The sequence below is a fragment of the Frankliniella occidentalis genome, unplaced genomic scaffold (assembly GCF_000697945.3).
Source record: "Frankliniella occidentalis isolate FOCC.00 unplaced genomic scaffold, Focc_3.1 Scaffold571, whole genome shotgun sequence".
Classification (NCBI taxonomy): domain Eukaryota; kingdom Metazoa; phylum Arthropoda; class Insecta; order Thysanoptera; family Thripidae; genus Frankliniella; species Frankliniella occidentalis.
The window spans coordinates 28,407-40,606 of NW_026267687.1; the positions used below are offsets into that span (position 1 = coordinate 28,407).

At 44.4% G+C, this 12,200-nt stretch overlaps 1 protein-coding gene across 1 annotated transcript; it reads right to left on the reverse strand.

The window, feature by feature from the left end:
- Positions 1 to 1,703: 1,703 nt before the first annotated feature.
- On the reverse strand, positions 1,704 to 5,348 carry LOC127751577 (uncharacterized). Its single transcript, XM_052275319.1, has 3 exons — positions 5,260 to 5,348; positions 3,287 to 3,460; positions 1,704 to 1,945 (listed from the first exon to the last, which is right to left on the reverse strand). The coding sequence occupies exons 1-3, from the start codon at positions 5,332 to 5,334 to the stop codon at positions 1,772 to 1,774; spliced, it is 423 nt and encodes a 140-aa protein (XP_052131279.1). The 5' UTR covers positions 5,335 to 5,348; the 3' UTR covers positions 1,704 to 1,771.
- Positions 5,349 to 12,200: the final 6,852 nt, after the last annotated feature.

Below are 12,200 nucleotides of genomic sequence, written 5' to 3' on the forward strand. Positions count from 1 at the left end.
AGGGGGTGAAAGGGGGTAACAAAGAAATAGGGGTTGGTCTAAAAAGTAGGAAAAAAATATTTTTTTTATGGTCTCCTAAGGGGTAACTCGTAAAATTAGAGCCCTTCGGGCGAAAATTTTGTCCGTTCGACTCTATCTTGCACCGTTTGGGCGCTAGAGTGCTTTTTTCGACCGAAATACGGAGAAAATGACTACGTTGCACATAAAGACGTACTAGGAGGCTTCCAATCGTAAAATGGAAGAGGAAGTACCCCCCCCAAAACAACACATTCTGAATCAGGAACTGCCCTCGGATTTGCCGTATCTTTCATTGTTTCGGCCCTAGAGGTGGATATATTGAAAACAATGGCAAAAAGTCAAGTTTTAAGAATGTTTGACAAACAATACAATGTAAAAACTTCGCTGGTTCTTTTTTTGTATTTTTCTGAAGCAAAGCAGAAGGGTGGGGTGTAGTCACGGTGTTGCCCCGTTACAGTCTTTTGTCATGTGAAAGGAGCAAATCTCTAGGGCCGCAGGGCCCCCACCGGAAGTTAGTTTACCCAAATATGCAAAGTGATTTACCGGTCACATTATGTTTTTGATGATGCACTTCAGTAAATCGCGGGACTGAAATGGTCGGGCCGCAGGCCCGACCATCGCCGCCGGCAGGCCAAGCAGGCCCGGCCCCTGCCGAACGGAGTTGCCGGCGCAGCGAAGTGGAGCCGGCAACTGCGTTTGGCGGAAGGGCGGGCCTGCTTGTTATGATACAAAACGACCCTGAAAATCCCAGGTCACTAGCTCAATTTGTTCTCGAGTTATCGTGATGACAGACAGACAGACAGACAGACACACACACAGACAGACGCGAAACTTTTTGATCACTGGAGTAATAGGCTTCGCTAATCGCTCAGCCAAAAAATGCTCCGAAGTAAAGCCATAGGGGAAATAGGGCTTAGGAGGCAATATAGTGCACTATGGGTGGATATGAAGCTTAGGAGGAAATATTTTCCTAAGGAGGAAGTATCACAGCCCGTAAGGGATATGAAGCAAACGGGGGAAATAATGCGCTATGTGTAAATATGTACCAAGGGAGGAAGTATAGTGACATGGTCATAAAACGCGTTTTTGGTTGTTAATTTTAAGTACCTTTTATCGAAAAATTTTGACGTAGTTTTTTTCTGGCAAACTTTTGTTTTGTGGCCAACTCGATTCCTCAGAGTGAAAACCGTCCAGTCTACCGAAGCGCTACGACAACCGCTTAGTCTGTCGAGCAGTTTGTACAACCGCTCATTCCGCTGAGCCGCTCCAACCGGTCAGTCAGCCGACCCGCTTTAAATGACTTTTTTGACGATCATGTTTTGATATCACAATCAAAACGAGCATGGTCTTTTTAGTCGGAAGCGGTCAAAACATTAAAAGCGTCAAAAAAGTCATTTGAGCGGTTGTTTAGGCGGGTTTGGCTGACTAAGCTGTTGTCGAAGCGCCTTCACGGAATGAACGGTTGTCCAAACCAGACTGAGCGGCTTTCTGAGGTATCGCACTTACGGCAGGTCAGCTTTGCTGGCTAGAGCTGCGGCTGTGTCGAAACGTCTTTTGAATGTGGAGTAAAGTGAGTCTGCAAATTTGATTGGTAAAACAGTGGAACTACTTGTTAACTTTCGTCCCTGCTGCTTATGCGCCCCTTGTAGAACGGTCCACAAGCGGATCACAATCATCACCGCCTCTTAAAACAGACCAACTTTTTTATTGAAAAAAACAAAACAAAAAAAACAAAGTCTTGAGATTACAGCCGTTACGCCTTTAGCTCAATCAGGACCTGAAGAAACTGGAACCATGTACGCGCTGCCTTCCGGAAAGTAGGTCGGTTGACGCTCACCATACCCGGCACTGATAGGTTCATCGTAGGGGCGCTCATCAGCAACCAGCGACAGCGTCGGGTCGCCGGGCCCTCCTCAAGCCACGGACCCTGCCGATCACACATCCACACATGGAAAAGTGTATGTCAGTCCAAATGTTTCATCGTGTATATACGCATGTATGTATGTACGCTCGGTTTCAAAGAGAACTGGACTAGAGAAAGTGCCCCCTCCCCCTCCATTACTGCCCCCAACAGTACACTCTCCATCACCTCTCCTCAGTTGTGCTGTAACTCAAACGAAATCAGAGCTAGAAATAGACTTGCTTAAAATCCTGGGATGCGTCCTAACGACAAAGTTGGATCTGTTGTGCCCCATTGTATGAATATATAGTTTGCCAATTTTCACAAAAAATTTAGAAGTCTTTTGTGTTTAAACAGCTCGAGACCGTCCTGTGACGATCTGGGTTGATATTCGGACTGTCTTCGGACGGTCCGGACCGGACTACCGGACTTTTAAGGGACTGTCTGGTAGCATCGGACTTTTTACGGGCAGTCCTGGGGGCTGAGGTCTACTTTCGGACAGTCCGGTATCGGACTCGGATTGCTGACGAACTGTCCTGGAACATATTTGGAAGTGTCCGAGACGATCGGACTGCTTTTGGAACAGTCCCGGACGAGTTTCGGAATGATTTCGTTTTATAAGGGAAGTTGGTGGCTGCCCGTCCTCCAATGAATTTTCAGTTCTATTTACTTATAAATCTTGTGTCTGACGTCCTGAAAAGTAGCTGCCCGTTTTCGAATTATTTTCCTCGAATAATTCTCCTTCTATCTAACTACAAGGTAGATGTACGCCAGACCACATCTCGCGTAACAGGCTTCGCGATACCTCACGAAATACTGTTACGCTGCGACGCGCCTGGCATATGTTTAAAAAACGTCATTTTTGGGACCTGTTGTTTTTGATTATTTAAAAATCCAATTTTTGAGCTAGAATGCTCATCTTCGAACTCGATCTGTCTTTTTATGATACAAAACCACCCTGAAAATCCCAGGTCGCTCGCTCAATTCGTTTTCGAGTTTTCGTGCGGACAGATACACAGACACACAGACACACAGACAGACACACAGACAGACAGACAGAAAAAGTTTTTTCCGACCAGACGGAGTAATAGGCTTCGCTAATCGCTCAGCCAATAATATCCTAGTAAATGGGGATGGGGAAATTGGCAATAGTTAAATAGAAGGGAAAATTCATTCGAGGAAATTTATTCGAAGATGGGCAGCTACTTTTCGGGACGTAAAACGCAAGATTTATAGTTAAGTAGAAGGGAAAATTCATTGGAGGATGGTGTTTCATTGAAACATAGTGTTGAGTACGAACATGTGCACGTCAGTTAAACACTTCATTTTTCAGTGTTAAAGATCAACATCCCTTAACAAGTCACTTACACAGTAGGCACTGAAACAAAAGCTGTCGCTGCCAGCCACTAGCATGTCCCCAACCGCGCACAAAGGCGCTAAATAGAACAGGACGGCAGGAAAGGATCCAGCAGCGTACATATCAGCCTTCTCGGCAGACATGATTATCGTAACGGTGCTCAGCAAAGGGATCACAGACGGGGCCTAGTAAAATGAATAAATACAGTAAAAATTAATAGACTTAATATTCACAATTATAGTAGGTGAAGCGTATAAAATTATCTAACGCATAAGCCCGCTTGAAAATATGTCGAGCCGATTAGAAACTTATGACAAAAGAAATCACAAAACGTTTGTCACGTCATAATTTTGTGAAGTGGTACTTTCAGAAATTAGATTCACATTGCGCTGATGCACGGTTCTGTCACTGTTATTCATTTTGTCTTTATAACTGTCATGTCGCATGTAAATCTCACTTAGAATGCTGCATTAGACAGTAAGAGAAACAAGTTAGAGCATAGTTCCAACTGCAGTGACCGAACTGTACTTTCAATATTGCATTTAAACCGTATTACAACAGAACACTAAGAATAGCCGGTATTTGCAAAGCCAATTGCACCCATGTGTGTTCTTTAAATGGATTCAATCTGTAATAGATTTGTAAGCAGCACCGTGAATGGGCATGCAACTACCGACTACAGTTTATAACTGCAGTTTGGCTGTAGTGGGTTAATGGTTACGATTTGCTGTGTCATCTATTGTACTAAAACCACTAAACCCAACCTAGATACTGTTTTATGCTTGTCACTCATCTACAAATGTGGACACAAATTGATTTTCAGTCTGTGTGCACAAACTTTATCTCTTCAACACATAGTTTAACACTTTCACTAAAGAACAGCTAAAATCATTAATAACTGTCCTGATTATAAAAAGTGGATTTATTTGTTTTGCTTTTGCTCTTCTGATGCAACTGTGCGTAAATAGACTCCTCACAACACGTTTAAAGCTTACCTCTTATCGTAAATATTTCGTATTTACACTGTGAATCAAACTTTACTAGAACGAAACTATGCTGTAAATTATGCTGATCCAAGTTGCCAGAAGCCAGAAACCTGACAACTCTTTGTACGCGGTGTTTTCAATCTAGGAATGTCTACTGTATCACAAGTCGAAAAACGTTCAACTGGTCCAGTCTTTCAACTGGTCCAGTCCTCCAACTGGTCTAGTCCTTCAACTGGTCTACTTTGCAACTGGTCCAGTCTTTCCACTGGCCCACTCTGTGACTCGTCCACTCTGCAACCGGTCCACTCTGCAACCGGTCCACCCTTCCAACTGGTCTAGTTAAGAGCGATTTGCAACTGGTCCAAACTTTTAACTGGCCCAATCCTCCAACTGGTCTAGTTTGCAACTGGTCCAGTCTTGCAACTAGTCCAGTAATTCAACTGGTCCAGTCTTTCAACTCGTCGAACGGAGTTGCCGGCGAGCGTTTGGCAGAAGGGCGGGCCTGCTTGTTATGATACAAAGCGACCCTACAATTCTCAGATCACTCACTCAATAGGGTATTGGTCTAGAGTGCTGAGCGGAAGTAGAAGAACAAAAACCGGAGATGGAAAGGCGCCCGCACTCTTCCCCACCTGCCCTCTAATTCTCCTCGGGCGCTCCCCCACTCTGCCCAGTGGAGGAGAGGTGGACGGCCCGGGCGCCTTTCCACCTTCCGGTTTTGTTCTGCTACTTCCGCTCAGCGCTCTAGACCAATACCCTATTCTTTCTCGAGTTATCGTGCGGACAGACAGACAAACAAACAAACAAACAAACAAACAGAATGAAACTTTTTCAGTCAGTGGAGTAATGGGCTTCGCTAATCGCTCAGCCAATGAAATTTTATCTAGTTCTCATTTGCACCAGCCTCTACTCTCCCTGAGAAGGGCTAGCACTAGAAGATGCCCCCTTAGTATCTAGCATGCGTTCATATAGATTTTTTACAGTAAAATATCTTTTACCACAGCGATGTGCGGAAGATAGGCGCCGAATGCAGCATTCAGACGGGAACAGCCAAGAACTAGCTGTACATGCATCGCTGCCACATCACTAACCTGCCAATCAAATGCAACGCGAACGTAATTGAAAGATTAGTAGACCACATATTGAAATTTTTTGGTTTGGATTCTGACTTTACCGATAGTTAGTTCCACTAGTTGTTGTTAGCTCGACCATGTACGGCTTCATCTGAATGTGATAAATCGTTAACAAGGTAGATGTACGCCAGACCACGTCTCGCGTAACAGGCTTCGCGATATCACAAGAAACGCTGATACGCTGCGACGCGCCTGGCATACATCTACCTTGGCCTGCGGCGCTGACACCCGAGCTGGGTAGTTGGAAGATGTTCACAAAGATACGGGCCTACAGCCCGTCAACGGCCCGTCATCTCGACTAAGCATGCAGGGTTATACATTTTTGCCAAATTTTTGTCAAAAATACCCTCTAGCGCCTGAACGGTTTGAGCTAGAGCAAAACGGACAAAATTTTCGTCGACGGGACTTGACTTTATTTAGTTACCCCTTAGGGAACCATAAAAAAGAATATTTAAAAACGTCATTTTTGGGATCTGTTGTTTCTGATTTTTTTAAAATCTAATTTTTGAGCTAGAATGATCAACTTCGAACTTGATCTGTCTTTTTAGCCCGCCCTTCTGCTTTAGAAAAGCTATCTAGTGGGCTTATCGATGGGTCCCAAGAACGTTGTCCGATCTCGCAGTGACGCTTCAACAATGTTTGATCTCGCAGTGACGCTTCAACAAAGTCCGATTATTGGCAGTACAGAAAAAGTAAAAATTGCAATGTGTTCTTAAAAAATCAAGGACGGCATAGATGTTTTTACTTTTTCTCTACTGCCAATATTATTCAACTCGCAATTGGAAGAAGATGGCGCTGCAGAGGACGTCAAAAGGAGATCGGACTTTGTTGAAGCGTCACCGCGAGATCAAACAGCGTTAAAGCGTTACTGCGAGATCAAACAATGTTGAAGCGTCACTGCGAGGTAGGACAACGTTCTTAGGACCCTTTCGTTATGCAAACGACCTCGTGTCTGTCCGTCTGTCTGTGTGTCTGCGTGTCTGTGTGTCTGTCTGTTCCACTAGAAGGAGATGTACTAGAGACTTCAAATTTTCAGGGTATCTTAAGGTTCACTCCTGGAAAACGAGACGCCGACGGAAAATCCTGGCAACCAGTCGTGAAGGACTAAAAGGGGGTAACAAAGAAAATGGGGTAGGTCAAAAAAGTCAGAAAAAAATATTTTTTTATAATCTCCTAAGAGGTAACTCGTCAAAGTAGAGGCCCATGGGCGAAAATTTTGTCCGTTTGCCTCTTTCTCTAAACGTTTAGGCGCTGGAGGGCCTTGTTGGCTGAGCGATAGCGAAGCCTATTACTCCAGTGATGATCAAAAAGTTTCGCGTCTGTCTGTTTGTTGGTCTGTCTGTCTGTCTGTAAGCACGATAACTCGAGAACGGTTTGAGCTGGAAGGCTCAAATTTTTATTGTAACTTTGTATCATAAAAAGCAAGAACTGTTTCGATTTTGAGCCCTCTGGCTTAAAAATTGACGTGTCAAAAAATCAAAAACAAAGAACCCAAAACATTTCTATTAAAAAACTTTCCTTAAAAGATTCTTCCTAGAAGGAACTCGTCCAACAGGATCCCTTTGGACCAAAATTTTGTCCATTCTGCTCTGTCTCTAACCGTTTGGGCTCCAGAGGGCGTTCTTCACACGGAAATCTCCCCAAAACAGTTTAATAGTTTTTTTCAGATATTTTATGGTCTTCTTTGGGGTAATTAGCCAAAGAAAAACCCCAAAGCACAAAATTTGTGACTTTTTGTGCCGAATAAGGCCTATTTACGATCGTGCCTTTGGCCCAACTCCGGTGTCAGCGTCGCAGGCCTAGGTAGATGTATGCCAGGCGCATCGCAGCGTAACAGTGTTTCGTGAGATATCGCGAAAATGCCTTCCTCCCACCCCAAGAAACGTTTGCTAAGCAGAAGGGTGGGTTGTAGTCACGGTGCTTCACCGTTACATCCCTTTCTCGTGTCTACGGGGCAGATTTTAAGGACAACGGGCTTTGCACGGTAAACAAAAAACTCAGAATTGGAGGCCAGAAGAAAATAGAAATTTTAATTTTTGAGGCAGGAAATCGACTTTTGAGGCATCCTCTCGATTTCGAGCATCCAAAGTATGATTTAGAGCCACTCTGCTCTGATTCTGAGGTATGGAGCTCGTAATCCGGGAATCGTTTTTAGGAATCAGGTAAAAGGTGACTCGGTTTTAGAGACACGTTTACCCGATTTCGGGATCGGTAGCTCGGAATTAGGACAACCTCGGAAATCGAGATTTCCGCCTCGGAATCCGAGTTTTTTGTTTACCTTGTGCGGGCCAAAGGCCCGTTACATTATTTGAATATGTTCTTCAACAAATCGCGTGACAGAAACGGTCGGGCCGCAGGCCTGACCATCGCCGCCGGCAGGCCAAGCAGGCCCGGCCCCTGCCGAACGGAGTTGCTGGCGCGGCGAAGCGGAGCTGACAACTCCGTTTGACGGAAAGGCGGGCCTGCTTGTTTGTACATTCTCTCTCTATTTACTAATTGGCTGAGCGATTAGCGAAGCCTATTACTCCGTCTGGTCGGAAAAAACTTTTTCTGTCTGTCTGTCTGTCTGTGTGTCTGTGTGTCTGTCTGTGTATCTGTCCGCACGAAAACTCGAAAACGAATTGAACGAGCGACCTGGGATTTTCAGGGTCGTTTTGTGTCATAAAAAGACAGATCGAGTTCGAAGATGAGCATCCTAGCTCAAAAATTGGATTTTTAAGAATCAAAAACAACAGGTCCCAAAAATGACGTATTGTAAAAATATTTTTTATGGTTTTCTAAGGGGTAACTCATCAAAGTAGAGTCCTACGGACACAAATTTTGTCCGTTTTGCTCTAGCTCAAACCGTTGAGGCGCTAGAGAGTGTTTTTGACGAAAATAAGCGAAAAAATGTACAACCCTGCATGAATAGTCGAAGTGACGGGCGTTGACGGGCCGGAGGCCCGTATCTTTGTGCACATTTTTGCACTACCTGACTCAGGTGTCAGCGCCGCAGGCCAAGGTAAATGTATGCCAGGCGCGTCGCAGCGCAACAGTGTTTCGTGAGGTATCGCGAAGCCTGTTACGCGAGACGTGGTCTGGCGTACATCTACCTTGTTAAAATATTGCCTATGCGTCGTATAATGTGTGTACGAGAGTGCCGTTCTCCAACCTCAAAACCGAGAAACCCTGACCAGGTTACAAACCAAAGTAGCAATACATATACAGTTAAACATCGTTACCGATAGTTTCTATTGCTTCCTGTTCTGCACCACGTCTAGTCAGTTGGCCTATGACCAAAAAGTGATATTTTAGGAAATATTTTTGGAGCTTCCACCGCCGCGCAACCCAACCACTCGAGCAATATGTATTTTTAAAACTTTTAAAACAATACTTTCACCGAGTTGGTTTCAAAGGCCAATTTTGCACTCTACCGTGGAATCACCCACGTACTAAATACGGTGTAGGCCTCCAGCCAGCGCCCAGGGCAGCTTTTTTGGAACTACGAATGTGCCGTCATTCCGTGCACCTCTCAATGACCTCAGAGCCCTCACCGCATTAACTAAATCGTGTTAGAGAATTTGATGGTGCAACTGGCACTTGTTTTAATTTTCTGGCGTTAGCGCTCTAACGAGCTTGTACTGGCACTAACAACCCTGCCCCTGCTGTAACGGCTGCGTTATGTCGAGCCTGCTATTTGTTGAACTTCTGAGCTGCTTCTATATAGGTCCTTTCGAATTCTTGGCCAGATAGGTCGGTTCGGTCTAGACGCACACTGACACAATATCTGTGAATGTGATCTATCCGGAAGATAAGTCATATCCTGCCCTCGCAACAAAATGCTGCTTAAGAGGATGATGTGTGCTGTTCTTACCTTTCCGGTTTGCTGGGCAACTCTACCAACTTCTCGGAGGAGTAGGGAGCATGATGCAAAGATGACTAACACGTATGCCAGAAGTGTGAAGTGGCATACATCACCGCAAACAGAACCAAATGCCTCAATTACTTGCCTAATTATCAGCAAAATCTGTAACAATCGTCGCCCCCGAACAAGAATAACGGATCTCAAAACACTATGAGAGAAATAACCAATCTGCAAACTACGAAATTTTGGCTGAACTTATAAGCTCTTAACAGCGCATATAAACATTGATTTCAGTAACAATATGCACGTATATGGACACTACAGGTCTTCATGAAAAAGATGTAGTTAGCTGGAACATCTGAAGTCTGGACATGACACCCAAAAGTGCTTTACAATTGGGTGATACAAATACTACCACCTATTTTTTTGGCTGAGCGATTAGCGAAGCCCATTACTCCACTGACCGGAAAAGTTTCATTCTGTTTGTGTGTTTGTGTGTTTGTGTGTTTGTCTGACTGTCCGCACGATAACTCGAGAACGAATAGAGCTAGCGATCGAAATTTTCGGGGTCGTTTTGTGTCATAAAAAGACAGATCGAGTTCCAAGATGAGCATTCTAGCTCAAAAATTGGCTTTTTCAAAAATCAAAAAGTACAGGTCGCAAAATGTATTTTTACCAAATATTTTTTTATGGTTTCCTAACGGGTAAACCACCAAAGTAGAGCCCTTTGGGCGAAAATTCCGTCCGTTTGGCTCTATCTCGTACCGTTTAGGTCATAGGGGGCATTTTTTTTACAAACGTGAGGTAAAAAGGATCACATGGTCGATTAAATCGTTAAGAAGTCTTCATTTCGAAAAATTGTATTTTCACTCCTATTTTCCTGGCTCGGGTGTCAGCGCCGCAGGCCTAGCTATATGTGCGCCAGGCGCGTCGCAGCGTAACAGTGTTTCGTGAGATATCGCGAAGCCTGTTACGTGAGACGTGGTCTGGCGAACATATAGCATAGCTAGTGATCATTCTTGTAAATTGTTGGCTGAGCGATTAGCGAAGCCTATTACTCCGTTTGGTCGGAAAAAACTCTGTCTGTCTGTGTGTCTGTCTGTCTGTGTATCTGTCCGCACGAAAACTCGAAAACAAAGTGCGCGAGTGACCTGGGATTTTCAGGAACATTTGTGTCATAAAAAGACAGATCGAGTTCGAAGATGAGTATTCTAGCTCAAAAATTGGATTTAAAAAAAAAACAAAACCAATGGTCCCAAAAATGACGTTTTTTAAAAATATTTTTTTTTTCCTACGGAGTAACTCATCAAAGTAGAGACTGTCTGCTGCTACTTGTGATGATCGGTTTGAGCATTTTGATAAGATAATCTAGCGACCAGTTCCACTTATATTTAGAAAGAGGATTTTGGCACTGCTGGACGAAGCTTACATTGCTTTGACTTTGCTGGCCACACAATTGAGAATTTGGCCTGCTGTTTCAAGCTGTTCCTTCAAAGCTCCTCAATCAATTCCTGTGACACATAACATGACAGGTTGAGTCGGTCTTAAGTAGTGTTTCGTTCATTCAAAGGATCTACAACACCCGTGTAGGACTAGCTACATGTACGCCAGACCACGTCTCGCGTAACAGGCTTCGCGATATCTTACGGAACACTGCTACGCTGCGACGCGCCTGGCGCAAATATAGCTAGGCCTGCAGCGCTGACACCCAAGACGAGTTAAGGAGAAAGTGTAGGGGAACAGGGCCTTCCGGGCCCAAATTTTGACATACTCGAACCTTTTGTCGAGGTCTTATTACTCTAAAATTAGGGACATGAAACTTCTGCTGTTCGGTACCGGGTTTCATTAGAAGCACGAATTTCTACAGATTGTTCTGTAAAAATCAACGTTTTAGCACTCAGCTAAAACGTGCGGTGAGCGTCTGGGAAGGGGGGATTTTACCCAGCTTAAGGGGGCATCCTAGTGTAGCAGGCCCAAAAATACGTGTTTTTTGTGATTGTTAAAAAAACAAAACGGAAGCAACAGAGGGAAAACTAGGTTTGCTGCATAAAAGTACACATCTTTCCCTGTATAAAACTGCTAAAAAGTTGACCGACGCCTCCCGCATACCGGAGAAACGGCCTGCGAGAAAACGCGCGTCGCGAATGTCGTAGACGCATGGCGTGCACGATAACTGCCGAACGAATGGTCCGATCGAGCTCAATTTTTTTCTGAGTGCTCTCAGATAGTGTGGCTATGGCATGAACCTCCAGTTTTGGCCTCGGTCAACTAGAACCTTGTCCAAAAAAATCGTAAAGTTGAAATTTTACCCAATGTTTTGAAACTAAAAGTTTAGTGTGATCAAAAAAATAGTAATAATTATTTGTTTTAAAAGTTGGAGGCTAATGCCATGGCGGCAAGTCTAAAGAACACGCGGACACTGGAGTTGGCCCGATCGGACCATTTGGAGGGTAGATATCGTGCACGCCATGCGTCCACGACATTCGCGACGCGCGTTTTCTCGCAGGCCGTTTCTCCGGTATGCATGAGGCGTTGGTCAACATCTTAGCAGTTTTGGACAGGAAAATATGTGTACTTTTATGTAGCAAACCTAGTTTTCCCTCTGTTGCTTCCATTTCTTTTTAAGAAAAATCGCAAAAGAACACGTTTTCTAGGCCTGCTACACTAGGATGCCCCCTTAAACCGGATCCAAAGAAGAACCGTAATGATTCCTGAACTGTTTTCTCCCTGACGATCATTGGCTCATTGGACTAGGTTCTCGGACCCGTCAGTGAGGTAGTCATAGCCATTAGTGTGTGTCGTCTGGGCACGTTTTTCGATTTTAAAAAAAGTTACCCCTCCAAATTTTGTCCTTTTTTGATGTAGGTTCCGAGAATGACTTCGTTTTTCCCTTGCGACACGGTCTTCCGGTGGCAACCTTCCCTCAAAGTTGGAAAAACGACGACTTTTGCACGAGAAACGC